This window comes from Cydia pomonella, chromosome 1 (assembly GCF_033807575.1).
Source record: "Cydia pomonella isolate Wapato2018A chromosome 1, ilCydPomo1, whole genome shotgun sequence".
NCBI classification, from domain to species: domain Eukaryota; kingdom Metazoa; phylum Arthropoda; class Insecta; order Lepidoptera; family Tortricidae; genus Cydia; species Cydia pomonella.
In genome coordinates this window covers 335807-356608 of record NC_084703.1, presented here as the reverse complement: position 1 = coordinate 356608, position 20802 = coordinate 335807, and the positions used below count along the sequence as shown (strand labels likewise).

Genomic DNA, 20802 nt, shown 5'->3' with positions numbered 1-20802 from the left:
TTCGGAAGGAACGTGACAGTTTCTGTGTTAATATATTTTACGTTAATTTGGAAAATGTGCAGACATGGTGCAGAGAAGTAATAAAAGTAAGTTTGAATAAAAATATATAATAATACTCCTTTAAGACAATTGACAAACTAGAGCTTTTTGGGATCTGTGTTGGATTCTCTAAAAATTCTTGAGCTAAGAATTTTTTAATATTTTAATCATAATACTGTAATATTTAATTATGAATTATGATCAACAAATACGACGAGTAAAGTACACGATATATTGTAAACTGCTGTAGAAACAGAATATCGTATTTCTATAAACATTCATACGATATGACTTTTCGTCTAGATGACTACACATGGCTTAACTTAAATCAAAAATGTCCTTTACGTCAATTTCGTTTTTACGGTTTTATGGTTATCTTCGTCAAACTTTTGTCGTAAGTACACATAACAATGCGAATAAAAGAAAGAATTAACTTGATAAAGAGTTTGAAAAAACGTCATTGCCAATGCGTTCCTCCCGTCTTAAAAGTTCCTTGGTCACTCACAAGCAGTGTCTCACATTCTTCACACTAGTGCGCTCACAAAGCGCAAAACTGAGGCTATGGACAATCCATAGAGTTTGGGCTGGGTGGCCCCCCCATGACGCTGTAGGGGGGGCTGTGGGGCGGCAGGGACTGGATGGAGCCCATGGGCCCGTGGTACATGTCCATCTCGAGCGAGGCGTCGGGCGAGCACTTGTCGGCCATCTTGCTCTCCTGTTTCGTGACCATCCGCCGCCATTTCGCCCGCGCGTTTTGGAACCAGACCTGCGGACAAAAACGTCTTGAGTCGTGTGAACAGCCTTATAAGGGAACTCGCTTGGCAGTAGGTAATCGCTTTCGTTTTATGAATGCCTGGTGCGGCGGAGCGGCGATTAAATTAATATCGCTTTATCAGATGTACAGTACTTATATAATAATTATACATAATGGTAAAAACTAAATGTAGCAAGGCCTTATGAGCTAAAGGGTAGAAAAGAAATAAAACTACCGTTATTATCATATAATTTGTATTTATTGTGTTGTATCATATATGTGCATTGTACATGAGTAGGTTACTAATTCTAGAACTAAATAGTAAAAGGGTGGATCATCTTTTTTGTTGTTAGTCCGTCCCATCAGCCAGACGGCAATAGTAGCGTAGTAATAGCATATAAGAAATATTATATTATGATCGACTACTATACTTTGACGACCGGTCTGGGTGGGTAGTGACCCTGCCTATGAAGCTGATGGTCCCGGGTTCAAATCCTGGTAAGAGCATATATTTGTGTGATGAACACGGATATTTGTTTCTGAGTCATGGGTGTTTCTATGTATTTAAGTATTTATAATTATAATATATTATATATGTCATTGTCTAGGTACCTACAACACAAGCCTTATTGAGCTTACTGTGAGACTTAGTCAATTTGTGTAATAATGTCCTGTAATATTATTTATTTGATGATCCAATAATGGAAAGGACTATAATTCTGCTGCTATTCAAAGTATGTTTGGTTATTAAACACCATTAAACTAGGGTTTTAAGAGTGACCCAGGCGACCGTAACCATGGCAATGACTTAACAAGAAAAAGTTGATTCACACATATAAACAATTCATTTTACCAGTACAACAGCCAGAGCAGAAAGTCAAGTAAATCTATTTTCTGCTGAACCAAACTACAGATGGAGAGATAGACGGACTTGTGTGCCGACTACGGAAACATAAAAAAAGTGGCGGTGACATAATCGGACAGACAGACGGACATGACGAATCTATAAGGGTTCCGTTTTTTGCCATTTGGCTACGGAACCCTAAATATAAAACTTGATAACGATACTTATAAAACTCTGCCCAAATCCAAAGGTTACGCAAAGGTTAGGTTGCCTAGGAGAGATCGCTTTTTAGCGACAAAACCGTAAATAATTATGACGATTACCTATAATGAAACTTCCACACTGTGTACTTGTCAAATCGATGCATAGTTAGTTTATTTAGTTTAGATGGACTCTATTTACTACTTACTTTAGAAATCAATCTGAAAATCAGTGTTGAAAGCTCTGGTTTCCTAACTAGAATAGCGTAGCGGTGCCATCATATAGCGGCCCTGTCTCCATACAAAATACTACTCATCCATATTTAACCGTATTATTGTGTATGGAGACCAAAAAACCCCACGGAAGACTAAAAGAGCGAAAGCTCGATGTCGTGAAAGCAGCTATGGGCGTAAACGGGACGCAAGAGGACGCCCAGGATCGCGCAAAGTTGAGGAAAGCAAGGAAAACGGACCCTGGAAAATGCCGGGATAATGCTAGGTAGAAGGAGATTTATTTTCACCACACCAACTGGTGCAAAAGTTGCATTTTATCCACATGTGGGGCAAAGTAATCTGATGCAAATTTTGAGTCGTTTCCTTATGTTAGCTGGTGGAATTGACTTTTGAATTCTGACTTTGGATGTTACAGTATATTTAATTATGTTCATTTGGATTTGATTTGGTTTGTTTTTAGGGTTCCGTAGCCAAATGGCAAAAAACGGAACCCTTATAGATTCGTCATGTCCGTCTACGTCTGTCTGTCTGATTATGTCACAGCCACTTTTTTTTTGTTAAGTATATCATAATTATTATTTTCCTCGCGTTAGTGTGGTGAAAAATGTTGTGTTTCACTCGGAGGCAAAGTTTGTTGAACCCTCGTGCCTTGAAACCCTCGCAACGCTCAAGATTTCACTTCTCGAACCACTTGCTATGCTCGTGGTTATATTTTGGAATCTTTCGCTTGCTCAAGTATCAATATTAGCACGAGCGGTTAAACAACAACTTTGCCCCCTTGTACAACAAATAACTATTTTTACGAAAGAGATTCTTTATGATCGAAAATTACGTGAAAGTTTACAGTACATGCGTTTTATTTCTTTTTCAATCGAGTCATAAACTCCATTGCGTTTGCCAAATGGTGTAAGTGGCCATAAGATTGTACGGACATACGCCAATCGTCATTGATAAGATATGTTTGTGAGTCGTAATACTTGTAATTATTATTAAATAATAATATTAAATAATAATAGTGACCCTGCCTATGAAGCCGATGGTCCCGGGTTCAAATCCTGGTAAGGGCATTTATTCGTGTGATGTGCATGGATATTTGTTCCTGAGTCATGGGTGTTTTCTATGTATTTAAGTATTTATGAATATTTATATATTATATATATCGTTGTCTAAGTACCCTCAACACAAGCCTTATTGAGCTTACTGTGGGACTTAGTCAATTTGTGTAATAATGTCCTATAATATAATGTCCTATAATATAAATGTCCTATAATATAAAAAGTCCGTTACAATAATCTGCTCACAGTTAATAAAATAAACTTGATATTTTTAATATTGTTGAATAGTGTCAGTCTGTCGGTAGATTTTACGATAGGCTTACAAATTTTTACTACATGAAGGTATGTAATTGAATAATTTAAAGATTTATAACCACACCAGCTGGTAATGGCTCGCTTAGTAGTTCAAACATGGATAATAACGTTGCATTTTATCCACAAGTGTGACAAAGTAAATTATTACAAATTACGAGTTGTTTGCGTGTTGTCTGATAGAATTGAGTTGTAAATGATAAATATGTATTTAATAAGGTTCATTTGGATTTGATGTTTTATATTGGCTTAGAGTTGGCTCAGATTTAATTTTTATAAAAAAACTCAAGCGTTTCCTTATACAAAAGGCGTTTTATTCAGTTAAGGAATTCCTGGAGGGCTAGTATTATTATTTGACTTCCTTAATTAATGAATATACTTTAGCCTAACGTAGTGGAACGGGGCGTAGTGTTATTTTATTGTTAATTTAATTATTATTAGTTTTTCTCGATGTTTACAATGATTTTAATTTTATGTATTTCTGACATAAGTACCTATTGTATATTATGTAAATTATGACAATGTATGATCAGTACAAATACGGAATATGAATTAAATATAGTTAGTATTTTCCTCGCGTGAATTTTTTTTTCACTCAGTGGCAAAAGTGTCTTTTTTGTTTGAAGAAAGGTCACTTATACCACTGACATATCTAATCCATGTCGTATCTTTAGCAAATTTTTGACGAAAAGTATGTTAAGTTTGAATCGGCTATATTTTTTTCCAAAATATTTAAATGTCAATTTGTCCTCCTAGAACCATTTACTTGTAGGCTTGTAGCATCACTGGATCAAATAGCTTCTCTCAATTCCCCAATAAAGAAATACGTAATTACACGATAAAAAATACACGATTATAACATGAAAAAATTCAATATAAAAACTACTTTTTTTTAGTCCCCTTTTAGGGCTAAAACACAATTACAAGATACGAAGTCGTGTCGTGGCACGATGCGAAGTAATGAATATTAGTTTTTCTTTCTCTCTCTTCTTTCTGCGACTTCTTAATAGCAACAGTACTACGAGATATCGTGTCGTGAATCAACCAATGCACATCGTAGATTTCTACGGCTCGACGTCACAACGTGACAAGACGTCGCAACGTGCCGCGACACGACGTCGCAACGTGACACAACGTACCATCATGCGATGACACGACGTCGCAACGTGACACGACGTCGCAACGTGCCGCGACACGACGTCGTAAGTCGCAACGTCGTATCGTATCGTGTTTTGCTTCTTAATTCTAATATGCGGCGTGGTAACACAGAATCGCCAGTAATTTTCGCCGCGACGGAAACCTCTTTAACCAGACTATCATCTCGGCCCAATTAGAGGCGCGTGCGCAACGCAATCGGAACGGCATTTAAAATACACTTCGCGTATTAAACATGTTAACTTAGACGTAATTATCTTAATTTGTAATTAATACCTCATTTGAATTTATAAGGAGCTTGTTCAGTTTCAAGCGAGTTTTAATTCGCTTGGAGAATTTCCGTGGTTTCGGTTCTGCATTCCGTGCACGGTTACTGACAGACATAATTGCGTTGATATACATTACAGTTCTTTCTAACGCATAAAACGTTATCAGAAAAAAAGCAAACTGGATTAAACTGATTTAGGTTTTAGACTGCTTATCCTCTGAGGCGGAGATCACGTAACACTGACATATCTAATTCATATCGTATCTTTAGCAAATGTTTAACGTATCTTAAAGTTCGAATCGGGCGCATAGTTTAAGCACATTGTTTTCATCATTTCCAGCAATAATCTAAAGTTTTGGGTACAGACACAAAAAACCTAAATCAGTGTACACACCTATAGGTTGGCAAATAAATACGTCGACAAAGAGTTTTCTTACTTAATATGGTCTTTAAAAAAATGTAATTAAAAATTAAAACTATAATTTACCTAAACTAAAACATGTCTTTCAAGTTATTCTCCTTTAGCTTTCATACAAAAACCCAAACGTTTCTAAGAATAATCATATAGGTCTACAAAACCATTGATATTTAGTTCGTGGTGAATACAAAAACCATTTGAATTTCCAACGCCATAGTATCCTTCGCGAAATCACAACAAACCGCTCTGTGGACTGAAAAACGAAAAAAAGAAAAAAGCATAGTCTATTCTGCTGTCACAGTTTCGATAATAGGGTCCCGGAGCGCGGATTTTAAACATTTAAACGTAGAACGCGTTCTCACGGCGAATGGACCAATCGGCGCGCGGGACGCGCCGTTGGCCCCGCCCACGCGGCATGGCGGCCGCCAAAACAGAGATAACATTTTGAAGTTTTGATCTATGGCACTGGCGATTTGTATGTGTCCATTGTGTCTTAATTCAACAGTAGATATAAATGACGACAGCTGTTGTGTCAGTCTCAATTGGTAATAGGAAATGATATACAGTTTGGGTACATAAATAGTTATTTGTTTACAATGAGGCAAAGTTGTTTTCATCTCGTGCTAATATTGATATCCGAGCAAGCGAGAGATTCCAAAATTGTGCCTTCCTTCCAATACTAATGAGAAAGTTGCATTATCCTTATGAAAGTCAAAATTAATGCAAGTTTGGAGTTGATTCCTCATGTTGACTGGCAGAATTGATTTTTTAAACGAGGGTTTTGAATGATAAATAGTTAATAGCAATTGGGATTGATTTATAACGTTCTACAGTTAGTCAGACCAAAATAATTTAGCAGCGATTTTGATATTCCAACCTGTGCAAGTGTTAAGTAAACGTCATAATTTCATAGAAGTTTGACTTTAAAATGACACTTGCACTGGCTAGTAAAATCGCTGCCAACTTAGCTTGGTCTGACTCTAATAGGTATTTACCTCACGTTGGTGTGGTGACAAATTTTGTGTTTCACTCGGTGGTAGAAAAGTTTGTTTAACCCTCGTGCCTAGCAACGCTCATGATTCCACTTTTCGAACCACTCGGTACGTTTTTGGAATCTGTCGTTTGTTCAGGTATCAATATTAACATGAGGAGATAAACAACAACTTTGCTTCCTTGTAAAACAAACTATTTCTTATTAATATTAATGACCGTAGAGAAAACAGACGTCCAGACATACGAACTTCTTCACTAATATAGTAGGATTGCACTAACGTTCGTGTCTAAAGTCGTCCAAACGAGACACCCCATTAGTCCCGGCGGCGCGACAAATGACGACCCGAAATAGATCCTATGACTCGTATGTTACGAATCAATTTCGATTGACGGAGCCGTCCTAGGGATGGGACGTGAGGCCGAAAATATTAAATATATATATTAAAATATATATTATATGATGAAATTGACTAAGTCCCACAGTAAGCGCAATATGGCTTGTGTTGTGGGTACTTTAGACAACGATATATATAATATAATATATTAATATTTATAAATACTTAAATACATAGAAAACACCCATGACTCAGAAACAAATATCCATGCTCATCACACGAATAAATGCCCTTACCAGGATTTGAACCCGGGACCATCAGCTTCGTAGGCAGGGTCACTACCCACTAGGCCAAACCGGTCGTCAAATCAATCAGTCAATTTTGGTTTTTAGATTTGGTTAATATTTTAGGAATATCGAAAGTGACGTTTTTGTTTGAAGAAACGCTTTGTTACTGACATGTCCGATCCATATCGTATCTAAACCTAATATTTAACGAAAGGTTTTAGTACCGAACCTGCCTACAAATGTTACTTGTTTCCTTGTTTGTTACTTATATGTTATATCTAATGATAGGGACATAATGAACATAATGGAGTTTTAAATTTATGACGTGTAAAATGTACTATGTTTATATTTACCAATAAAGTCTGTATTCTGTATTCTATTCTGTAAAAGATTAAAGTTCGAATCGGACCGTAAGTTAATAACTCGTAAAACGCGTTAACGCTAAAATTACCGGCCATTACTTTGCAAGTTCGTGTGGATTCGAAACCGGAACGGGCGTGCAGGGCCTAAAGCTAGGAACCGGTTATAAAAATAACGGTGAAAACCGGTTTATTTTGGCGTTAAGTACTCCGAACTTCCATTTAAGAACTTTATTTGAACCTAAATAAACCGGTTTATTCGACGAGCGATGAGACGGCCCTCTGGCTTGGTGTTGTGCCGCATAGACAGAGACACCGAAATAGGAAGAAACCAGTGTTTTTGTTCTAAACCGGTTAATTTGACAAGAACTTTGTGGAAATGTTCTCCTAAAAATTGGTTTAAAAATAACGGTTTGACGAAAGATACCAAGGTTTTGCGCCAAGTATGTACATGGTAACTTTGGAAATTAAAATCGGTTTCCAAGCTTTGTCCAGCACTATTTGAATCATTTCGCTGAGTCAAATGCACTAGTAATATTTATTGTACGACAATTTTGTTGGCCTGCTCTAATTGGCTGATAAAATAACTGATTTTATTGTCAAACTTGGTTGTGGGCGGCAGATCTTACTGAAGAAATAGTTATTTACGATACAAGTGCGGAAAGTAACCTATTCGCACGTACGTGTATCGTACAACGTTTTACAATAGTACATATGGCCCTTCAAACTTTCGGCATAGGCACGGAAAGTGCCCATTCCCGCACCAGTGCGGGAAAGTATCACCAAACTGTACTGTAATATATAATACAGTCAGCATCAAAAATAGCGGATCAAATAACGCTTCATAAGTATCTACCATTCTGTAACAGCTTAACAAAAAGTGATGTATTTAATATACAACAACTAAAACTGTAAAAGATATACTTTTGAACGCGAATTCTAAAGATTTATCTATATTTGGAAAAGTTATCCGGAATATCAGATACTTTTGGCGCGTTGTTTCATCCGCTACTTTTGATGCTGACTGTACATCACGATACAAGTGTGAAAAATAGAAAATTCGCAGAGTGGCTATAAATTAAAACATGAACGGAGTTCTTAAAATCGACATGAGTCGACGAGTGTTAATCAGGCGATACATTTTAACATAAGTACATGTCTTTCTCTTCCATTATCTGTCTTTTGTTACCTCCACTCACTCCTTTCTTTCTCATATGCTCTTCACACAATCCATCCATCCTTTCTTGTGTCTACCATCCGCTCTTCGTCCACCAACATTCATCCTTAACATTCTTTTGCCTATATGGCATTCATCCCTCCCCATTACATGCCCATACCACGCTAACCTGCTACTCCTCATCTTCTCCGTTCCTGGCGTTCCTGCTGCTACTTTCAAAGTTAGAAGACATAGACATAGACATAGAAATTTTTTATTCAACATCACATGAAATGGCAGAGTTAACAGTGACATTTAATACAAATAAGCCTTAAATTCAGACTTAAAAACTAAGAAATTGAGTTGTATATATGAAGGAGAAATATTCATGAGTGTTAAAAAGGAGCTTGCCTCAGCATAGTGTTGCAGTGTATTTACTACAACGCTGGTTTTCAGGCAGACCCTTGATATATTATCCCTTACTCGCTGTTAGTCGGAAACTAAATGGCTTAGAGTTATGTTATTATGTTTGAGTGTACACTATATGTATTATAATTTGGACAAAACAAGTGCTAATGTGGTGTGAGCTAAAAAAAAGTTCCCCTCATATATTCTCTTTCTTAATCTGATCTCTTCTCGTCACTCCATTCATCCATCTCGACTCGACGTTCTCATTTCCACTGCGTGGACTCTTCTTCCATCCGTCACTTTCGTCGCTCATTGTAATCCATACATTCTCACTACACTCAGACCAAGACAAGTTGGCAACATAGCCCAGACAGCAGCGCAAGTGTTATTTTAAACCACTTGCACAGGCTATCAAAATTGTTGCCAACTTAACTTCGTCCTGTAGATTGCCCCTTGAGTTTACCAGGCATTCATAGATCGCAAGTTGTATTACTTGTTACTTAGTATCGTCTGCGATTTTCGAAAAAACAATTTTCACGCAAACTGAAATGGAGTCACTTCCCGCTCTAGCAATAAGACTGCCAAAAAATTTTGCACGCTCCGTCGTGCAGATATTATTGCACGCTACTGCATGGCGTGTTTGTCGTGTCGTGGCGTGATGTGTCAAGGTCTTTAAGCATACCCTATTTAACTATTTTTTGTGCTTTAAGACTTTTTTATTTGAGAACGGATGTTGTGGCCGGTTTTTGCGCGTGTTGCCGGCTAGCTGGTACAATTATGCTTAAATATGAATATAAATTTATGTTAGGTCGGATGGCTGTCTTTATGAGGATTGAATAAAATATAAAAAGGGATTTTACTCTTACTACAATCACTTCTAGAAAGTGGTAGAGTAATACGAATTTTGAATAAATTATTCGCAATTTTGTAACTTCTATAATACTCTTAATAAAAAATTCAAGCAAAGGGGCATCAGTGAACCATCAAATCATAAATAAATAAATTACCGAAGGAACTAGTAGGTAAATAATTGAAAAATCCGTATGATATGAAGCCGATGGGCGTGGGTTCGAATCCCAGTAAGGGAATTTATTTGTATGATGAGAGAGAGAGATAGTTGTTCCTGACTTTCCTGAGTCATGGATGTTTTCTATGTATTTAAGTATTTGTATATTATATATGACGTTGTCTGAGTACTCACAACACAAGCCTTGTAGCTTAGTTATCAGCCTGAAGGTTAGAAGGTCGTATCGGTCCGGAAATACTGCGGGCAATAGTTAATTCCACAGCATAGCTGTGCGAAGCAGGAAGTTTCTTGCTTCAATGCACCGCGGGCGACAGTTCATTCTACAATTTAGCTGTGCGAGGCAGGAAGTTTCTTGCTTCAATGCACCGCGGGCGACAGTTCATTCTACAATTTAGCTGTGCGAGGCAGGAAGTTTCTTGCTTCAATGCACCGCGGGCGACAGTTCATTCTACAATTTAGCTGTGCGAGGCAGGAAGTTTCTTGCTTCAATGCACCGCGGGCGACAGTTCATTCTACAATTTAGCTGTGCGAGGCAGGAAGTTTCTTGCTTCAATGCACCGCGGGCGACAGTTCATTCTACAATTTAGCTGTGCGAGGCAGGAAGTTTCTTGCTTCAATGCACCGCGGGCGACAGTTCATTCTACAATTTAGCTGTGCGAGGCAGGAAGTTTCTTGCTTCAATGCACCGCGGGCGACAGTTCATTCTACAATTTAGCTGTGCGAGGCAGGAAGTTTCTTGCTTCAATGCACCGCGGGCGACAGTTCATTCTACAATTTAGCTGTGCGAGGCAGGAAGTTTCTTGCCTCCGTACACCGCGGGCGACAGTTCATTCCACAATTTAGCTGTACGAGGCATGGAGTTTCTTGCCTCAGTGCACCGCGTTCCACAGTTCATTCCACTAGCTGTGCTAGAGGAAACTATTTTCACGTGATGTAGTTCATCCGTCAAAGTCCGATGCCCGATACGGCGATGCTATCTGTGTGACTAATAGTAGTAGACGTTAAACGTCTCATTCAACTCTATGCGACACGCCGTAAGTATGGCGCTTTTGCACGACAGATCTAAAATGTATGAGAAGATCCGGGTATCCGGATCCAGATCCGGATAATTTTATACATTTAGGATCCGGATCGCAAACTCTAACCATGATTAATCAAAGATGGAAAAACGATTTACCACAATTATGAATAAGGACTGAAAATTCATGCAAACCCCAAATATTCTATGAATTTGACATTTTTAAAGATTTTCGTCTACACTAGCGCCCCTAAACATAAACGCGCGAAGTCAGCCGATTAGTATTTTCTAATGGAGACAGTTGACTACAGCGTATCGAAATGAATATTATAGTTGAGTTGGGAGCCCATACATGAAAAGTATTACGTAAGTATATTTATATATTATATATATCGTTGTCTAAGTACCCTCAACACAAGCCTTATTGAGCTTACTGTGGGACTTAGTCAATTTGTGTAATAATGTCCTATAATATTTATTTATTTATTATTATTTATTTATTTATACCCAATATAATTTGGTATACGAAATCTTAATTTAGCCATTACAGTCGACGGGTATTTTTTTTTAATACTACGTCGGTGGCAAACAAGCATACGGCCTGCCTGATGGTAAGCAGTCTCCGTAGCCTATGTCTACCTGCAACTCCAGAGGAGTTACATGCGCGTTGCCGACCCTAACCCCACCCCCCTCGTTGAGCTCTGGCAACCTTACTCACCGGCAGGAACACAACACTATGAGTAGGGTCAAGTGTTATTTGGCTGCGGTTTTCTTATCGCAATTCCAACTAAACAAAAATGCGATTAAGGTCCAAATACTCGTAGGGTGAAATAGGGTTCATAATCATGTCATTACTATATTAATTTATGATAAAATAAGTTGGACACCACTTTTTATGATATGGCAGGCAAACGAGCAAACGCATCGCCTGATGATAAGCGATTACTGTCGCCCATGGACACCCGAGATGTTACAAGTGTGTTGCTGGCATTTAAAACGGGAGTAAGCTCTTTTCTTGAAGGTTTGAATGTCGTACTGAAAGTATCAGGAATATATTCAGAAACTGTCCTAGTAGAGTCAGACCAAGCTAAGTTGGCAGCGATTTTGGTAGCACAGCCTGTGCAAGTGTTAAGTAAACGTCATCATTTCATAGATGTTTAACTTTTAAAATAACACTTGCACTGTCTGGCTTGTTAAAATCACTGATAAGTTATCTTGGTCTGACTTTATACTCTGTATCTTTAAGTATTTAAATAAAAGTAAACAAAATCTACCCTCAAATGGCTCCTTAAACCAGTTGAGGGTAGATGAAAACATAACGTGATCAAATAATGTAGGTTAAAGTCAGCTCGTTCAGTCAAAGGCGGTTTTGTATTTAGTTGGTTAACCAATAAATGTTACAAATAATAATAATAATTCAGCCTATATACGTTCCACTGCTGGGCACAGGCCTCCTCTCATGTGCGAGAGGGCTCGGGCTATAGTCCCCACGCTAGCCCAATGCGGATTGGGGACTTCACATACACCTTTGAATTTCTTCTCAGATGTATGCAGGTTTCCTCACGATGTTTTCCTTCACCGAAAAGCTAGTGGTAAATATCAAATGATATTTCGTACATAAGTTCCGAAAAACTCATTGGTACGAGCCAGGATTTGAACCCGCGACCTCCGGATTGAAAGTCGGACGTCATATCCACTCGGTCAAATGTTACAACTATCCGAAAATGTACAGATTGTTTGTTAGTTTTTTTTTAAACCCTAAAGATATATGATAGGGACAACCTAAAATTTCTTGGAAATCTAAGAACACGTGAACTTCAATTAAGTATTTTGAAAACGCCCTATTACCAATCGGCTGAAATAATTATTACATAGTTAAATTTTAAAATTATGTGTCCTACAATGTCGAGTTCCCCTACACTCGTTAATTAATGTAAAATATTCCAGCTCCACGATCAAAGCCGAATGTGTAAATAAAACCTCCTCATTTCTGATTAATGTCGACTTTTCCCTAAATAAATAACACTGAAAATAAATAACGCGGATAAATTAGGCGCTCGCGTCCGCTCTCCCGAAACTCCTCAACACCGAGAAGTAACTTTTGTATGAAAGCTGTTGGTGCTTAAGTCGTTTCTGTTCTGCGGTGGTGGCGCAAGTTCGCGCCACGGAATGACAAATTGTACCTTTTGAGCGCTTGCAACGGAAATCATCCCGCGCACAACGTCATGCTCGCGACTAATTACTAGAGATTTGATTGTGATCATGCTCACTAACGACTTAATTTGTACCTTAAACCTAACACATAGGGTCGCTTTCAGTTTGAGAAGTTTTAACAAATCTTTCAAGATGTGATTGAAGTAAATTGAATGCTATATAAAGGTGTTAGAGTAGGTTTTAGGATGGAAGTTTTATGTTATTATAGTCACTAAATGTACTTAAAAGTAAAATGATATCGGAGCGAGGTGTGACCACGCGATACTAATTGTAGGGAATATTTGTGGAGATCGGTGCGTGAAAACGGTCCCGAAATAGAATCAAAATGGCACCATTTTTAGGTTTTATTTGATTTTAATTGCGCGGGAAGAGGTTTGGGAGTATTTGTGTGGTTACATATAGATTTCTCTTTGACTTGTAAATATCTGTATAGTAATGTTGTTAAGATTTTCAGAGGTTTTGCCAATTGGTTTGGTGGTTTAAATTGGTGAAAATATATGCGAAAAACGAAGTACGAAATCACGAAGTTTTGTACGAGTACGAAATTACATGAAATATGACTGGAAAATCTTATCTATTTTTATTACAAAAAATTTAAATGTATTGTTATTGTAACAAAACAACACATACAATAACTCGAATAATCATATACAATTACTTACGTTGATTTTTTGTTAAACATTTTTTTATTACTATTTCATTTAAATATTATCTTTATAATATTACTTTTATGTACTTTATAATATAATAGTACTTGATATTTATATGAAAAGTTCAATTAAAAAAAGAAGAAGTTAAATATCACAATTAGTCCGTTAAACGATGTCGTTAATATACTTAATATATTGACCTTTACTTTAATTGCCACGATCAAATTGATTAACCGATTAAAAGTAATCGATTGAAGTGATTAACGATTGAAAATGTCCGGTTAAAGTCCGGTAGCAGTGAGCGATGGTGCTATAATCAGAACATATTAGAGACTCAATACTTGAACGTCTTAAAAAAGGAAGGAACTATCAACTATTGGCTAGAAAAAGCACGGAATATTTTATATGATACCACCAGGAAACAAGAGGAATGATACCACAATATTTATAATTTAAAAAAAATCTTTTATTTCGTGTAACAAGAGACACATATCTTCTTAAACTAACTAAAACTAACTAAATTTATGAATGTCATTTAATATCCCGCCCTACGTATATGTCATAAATGAAAGATAAACTGATCATGCTCTGTGCCCAGAGGACCTATGGCGAAAAATGAAAATCGAAATCTGATTCTAAACTTATCCGCAAAAAGGGGAGCTTAGGTACTCTGTGTGATAAAGGCTTCTACTCATTTAGCATCGACATTTTTATTGGCTAACTATGCATGGGAGTAGATGTTTTTTTTTTTCTTTTATCATATGCCTTGTCTATTGTGGGCAAATGACCTTTTTGCTGCTGACGTGATAATAAATAATAAATAAATAAATATTATAGGACATTATTACACAAATTGACTAAGTCCCACAGTAAGCTCAATAAGGCTTGTGTTGAGGTTACTTAGACAACGATATATATAATATATAAATATTTATAAATACTTAAATACATAGGAAACACCCATGACTCAGGAACAAATATCCATGCTCATCACACGAATAAATGCCCTTACCAGGATTTGAACCCGGGACCATCGGCTTCGTAGGCAGGGTCACCCACTAGGTCAAACTGGTCGTCAAAAATATAGTAAAACAAGTCAAAATATGTAGTAATAAATAAATCTGAAATTTGTTCTATTACCGGTATTTAATAGATTGATTAGTCATTAGTGCCTTACGTTTCTTCGTAAGATGATATATCAGCTGAACTCCTTCTCAGATTTGAAATTTTTAGGTAAATATATCTGTCGCTCTGACGGGGACGACTTCTGTAATAAGTGCGATAAGGACAACTGCCGCTCAGGCGAAAAATCCTGCGAAAGATCTCAGAAATCGAGGTTTCGTTCTAGACTTTTTCCTCCTCTAAAACTTAACCAATCGTAACGAAATTTTGGGAACAGAATGAGAAAGAAATGATCTGTATCTGACCGTTTTTATTTTTGCGTTTGTTTACGGTCCATTTATTTGACCGTTTTTAGCGCTGTTTTAAGTAACCTAGTTCTTTACTAGTAATATTGAACTCATATTACAAAGTATTGTGACATCAAGAGTGCATCCCTGCCTGAAGCCAAGAGGAAACTTTTCAACTGGTTGAATAGGCTGAACTAATACCATGAAACTGAGCAAATTATGAAACGGGTTGTCTAAATCCTACTCCCTACCCAACTTAAGGTCGCTCTTACTCACAAAATCATCACATCATATTCACTCACTCACTCACACACACACAGACACACACACACACACACACACACACACACACACACACACACACACACACACACACACACACACACACACACACACACACACGCACATCAAGATTTTTATTTCTGATATGGTTAATTTTTACTCAAAATAGTAAATGTAATATAGGTAGTATTAGTTAGTATTCTCTTTGCATGTATTTAATTCAGCACACGTTTTTCATCAATTATCCAAGATAGGATTGTATTTTAGTTTAGAGGATACCCCAAAAATGTATGTAGTAATTCTGTAGAGCGATCACCACGATACAGGCCTAGCCTAGTGTGGGACCACTGAGCTAGTTATGTAATTTTATCTTCTTTCTTTTAATAAACGATTTTTATTTTATTTTTATTTTTTTATATAAAAAAATCATCTAGGGCCAAATTCCAGAGAGGAAAATGTCGAAAACGTTTGTATGGTGAAATTACCAGTAATGTATCCTCTTAAACTGCTCGAGCCACTATAATTAGTCTTATTCGTGTGTGACACCGACAGAGAGATGAATTGCCCAACGCCCGACGATTTGTCAACTATTTCAGTTATTTTTAGCTTACAACCTATATTAGAATTACGACCTGTATTTGACAGACTGAGAAAAAAACGAGCCAAGTGCGTGTAGCACCACGCATAATAGAGGGTTCCGTATGTTCGTATAATCATAGAGAACATTGAATTTTTTTTTTTTGGCAAATTGACTTGATTTTGGATTACTAATTGCAAGGCTCAACCGATCATATTTATTAGGCTTAATTTTCTTACTTTTTTAAATTTTTTCCACGCTCGGTTTAAAAATTAGAACGCGGACACAATAATTTTGATTATGACGGAGCGATTATTTTCTAAAATATTCACTGAATAAAAAAACGCCTGATATTTTTCCACTAAATCAATTATGCTGGACACCCTACTTTAATGCAATTTTAATTTCTATAAAAATAAATATTTCCCAACGGGCTTTTAATGCAGGACGCGATTCTACTCGTTATAGTGAGCCAATTTTAAGTAAATATATTCTTTATTGTGCACCATACATTTAAAAATAGACAGGAAATGAAAAAACACGTAAAAGTTAGGTAACAACAGGCGGTCTTATCGCTAAGAAGCGATCTCTTCCAGACAACCTTTGGGTAGCAGGAAACTATGAACTTACAACATTGAACGGGTAGTGCCGATATACATATAATTCAACAAAATGAAGACGCAAACAATATAATACATACCTACATACTAATAAAATAAATACATATATACATACATACATTATATATTATACAATCATAAATAAAATACTTTTAATATGGGATCAACCCCGATATTTTTGCCTTTTTCATACATTTTAATTATGGGGTTGTTCTCATTGTCAAAGTGGCTCTATTTAGCGAGTACATCTCATAAATATAAAATATGTATACATCTTATTATATGGGCAATAAGGTCGTGTATACATATTTTTGAGACTGTTTGTATCGATGTTTTCATACGTGACTGTACAATTGGCTACTTGACTGTTTTTTGTAAATAATGTCAAACGATCTTGATTTTCTTGAGGATCAAATGTCTTTATAGGACTCATGGCATTTAAGCAACACAAAGGTCAGAAATGAGAGTTAAAGTCTGACGCTCGCACTCGACGATTGAAACGCCTCTAACAAAATGATAAGGTGATGTGACGTCACATCATATAAGTCTGTCCTAAATGTATGGAAGATCAAGGTAATTGCCATTTTGACCCTGAAATATTGCGTTTATGTATATAGTTGTTGTACAATTTATTTTTCAATAAAATGTAAGGAATCGAATGGTACTTTTTTTTTCTATTTTTGAAAGACAAAAAATATTTTTTTTTAGACTTCGGAGCCTTGTATTTTTTATGACCTCAATATAATTTTTTAAATTCCACTTTTTTATAATGGATGGCTCATTTTCCATCCATTTAACTAAATTTTGTATATAATATTCAACATGTGTCAAGTACCCAATTGAGCCCTGCATTTAAAGCACTATGGTGGGACACATACTGTATAAGCAACAATGTCACCATTGCTATATGACGGTAAAACCTCAAAACCGAATAGCAACTTTTATTAAAATACTCTTCCGACTGTCCACATCACTATACGCCTAATTAGTACACGTGGCCGTGTATACCGCCCTAACACTTGCCGTTACAAATGTGCCCTTAATCGAAACCCTATTGCTACTCCGATAAGGTTCAGAACCAACTGGCAGATCAATTAGTGGGCGCCACATATTTTAAGCGCGGATAAATTATGCTTTGATTTGTCAAGAGTGGAGATATTTCTGTTTGAGGTGAAATGGGGGATTCGACTAGTGCTGGGCTACTATACGTAGTTGTGCCGTTCTGGAGAATAAATAAATATTATAGGACATTTGACGACCGGTTTGGCCTAGTGGGTAGTGACCCTGCCTACGAAGCTGATGGTCTCGGGTTCAAATCCTGGTAAGGGCATTTATTCGTGTGATGAGCATGGAACAAATTCCTGAGTCATGGGTGTTTTCTATGTATTTAAGTATTTATACTTATTTATACATTATATATATCGTTGTCTAAGTACCCTCAATACAAGCCTTATTGAGCTTACTGTGGGACTTAGTCAATTTGTGTAATAATGTCCTATAGGTAATAATATTTACATTATTACACAAATTGACTAAGTCCCGTATGCTTTAATAAGGCATGTGTTGAGGGTACTTTGAAAACGATATTTATAATATATAAATACTTAAGTACAGGAACAGGTACCAGGATTTGAACCCGGGACCATCGCCTTCATAGGCAGGCTCACTACACACTGCACAACAGATAGTCGGCATTTAGTTCTCTGGTAAGTCTTTACTTCAGCTAATACCCTTCAAACTTAGGGTACTTAGGTTCCTGTGAACAGGCCCTCAGGTATGGGTGTCACCATCACTAGAGTTGACTTGTGACTGCGAAATGAAACTTAAACGCTCGATATTAAGCTAAAAAAAAATTTGGTCCATTGGTCCATTTGGTACTTCGAGCAACACCGGCTTCCGACGCGTCGGAAGGGAGGAGCTTAAGCCAGGGGTTCCCAATCTTTTTCAACATGCGGCGCAGTTACAAGTTTAGTATTTTGCAACGGCGCCCTTGTAAATTTAAAATCACGGTCGAAAAAGAGTGACACGACGCTATATTATTTACCGATGCGAGCGCTCAAATAGGTACCCGCGAATATTTGTGGTTTCGGATAATGATAGAACTCACGGCGCCCCTCTTTACTTTCTACGGCGCACCAGGGCGCCGCGGCGCACACTTTGGGAACCCCTGGCTTAAGCGATATCTTACCGTACAAATCGAAAGACGACACAAATACATAGAAAATGACACACGTCAAAGACAAGTCTTGCAGGCCTCGATCTCTTTTTGTGTACGGACGAGTCACAGGGGAAATAGTATGAATGCCGTCTCTCTTCCCTGTGTTGCTCGATGATTTGGCGGTTTATCTTTTCGTTCGCTAGGCTAGGGTACGAAAAAAGAACACTAATTTAAAAAAAACTCGCTGTGGTTACATGCATTTGTTGTGTGCGTGACTTCAACTCTAGTGGCTATAATATATGTATAGCCTCCTGAGGCCCAGAAGCAGTTGTTTCTTTTTGAATTTGGAACTCTTTGTTATTCAATAAAAACTCAAACTAAATTGTATTGTTTGTGTTGTAATTTGTTGTTGTGTATTGTAATTGTAAGGTTGTCATAGTGTTGTGTTCCTGCCGGTGAGTAAGGTTGCCAGAGCTCAACGAGGGGGGGTGGGGTTAGGGTCGGCAACGCGCATGTAACTCCTCTGGAGTTGCAGGTGTACATAGGCTACGGAGACTGCTTGCCATCAGGCAGGCCGTATGCTTGTTTGCCACCGACGTAGTATAAAAATTGTGGAACATGTACAAAAATTTGTACCAGGGTCTCAGGGGATAGGCATCAGTGTTGTCACATCTACCTACTTTTTGGTAGATCTACCTATTTTACCTGCATTCTACCTATCTACCTCCTTCGGTCTGAAATCTACCTATTTTTCAAAATGGTACAATTGTAAGCAATTCTCAATACATGTGACGGAACATTACCTAATTTCTACCGAATTTAGATTCGATTTAATGAAAACTTGCCAAAGAAACAGATTATACAAGCAGATTTATTACCTACAAACAATGGAAATCCTAACTTATGTTTCAATTTCTTTAATGAACATGTGTACTAATGTCACAATATTAAAAACTTATAAATAATTCAAAACATTTTTAATCATAAAAATGTACTTCTATTGAGTGGTAGATCTACCTATTTTTCATTTGAAATTCCACCCATTTCTACCTATTTTTGCACCCTGTTCTACCATTTCGGCAAAATTGTATGTGACAACACTGATAGGCATATTGAATCTGAATTTAAATAAACTCGACTCAATTTTACAAAGCTCAGCGCTTAAAAAACTTCCGAGTCCTTTATCGAGTCTTCTTAATCGACTCATAAAGACTCGAGCCTAAACAAAGATTGTTCAAGAATTTCATAGGTTTTTTTAAATAATAGCTGCCTGGGCTATCCATATCGCTGCCAACTTAGCTTGGTCTGATACTAGCTGTTTTTAGGGTTCGGTGCCCAAAGGGTAAAACGGGACCCTATTATTAAGACTCCGCTGTCCGTCCGTCCGTCTGTCACCAGGCTGTATCTCATGAACCGTGATAGCTAGACAGTTGAAATTTTCACAGATGATGTATTTCTGTCGCCGCTATAACAACAAATACTAAAAAGTACGGAACCCTCGGTGGGCGAGTCCGACTCGCACTTGTCCGGTTTTTTACAAGAAGCCACGATGCACTGTTAAACGCTTCAAGACTGAAGGCCCAATTCGAACTTTAAGATACGACAATTAGGTCTAAATACGATATGGATCGGAAATGTCAGTGTCAAAAGTGACATTTCTTCAAACTAATTTCTAAAGCTTATTATACCACACAAGACTACATGAATGATAAAACAACGTGGGATTAATTGTCATTCGAAATGATTAATTATTTATTATATTTGAATAATGATGATGAAATGGATATTCCAATGCATGTATTTCCTTTGTTGTTTTTATTATATTTGTTTGACATTTAGAATTTATTCTAGAAACAATCTAGGCTAGTATTTTTTATACATTTTTTTTTGTATGACTGTATTTTGTGAAAGTTTTTGTATTAAATTTGATCTATGAATTATATTCATTAGTATTATATATGGAATAATATTTACAACATCAATAAATTGCTCTGATAATTAGATTAAGATAATTATATGTAATACTGTCT

The 20802-nt window shown here is 36.9% G+C and overlaps 1 protein-coding gene across 2 annotated transcripts in view; it reads right to left on the bottom strand.

The window, feature by feature from the left end:
- Window positions 1–449: 449 nt before the first annotated feature.
- LOC133526260 (protein apterous-like) overlaps window positions 450–20802 on the bottom strand; it is a 131116-nt gene continuing 110763 nt past the window's right edge. Inside the window, exon 5 of one of the 2 annotated variants that reach the window (XM_061862815.1) lies at window positions 450–805. In XM_061862815.1, the coding sequence (XP_061718799.1) occupies window positions 564–805 (242 nt within the window). In that variant the 3' untranslated portion in view covers window positions 450–563. The remainder of the gene's footprint in view (window positions 806–20802) is intronic. The other variant, XM_061862805.1, reaches the window with a different exon arrangement.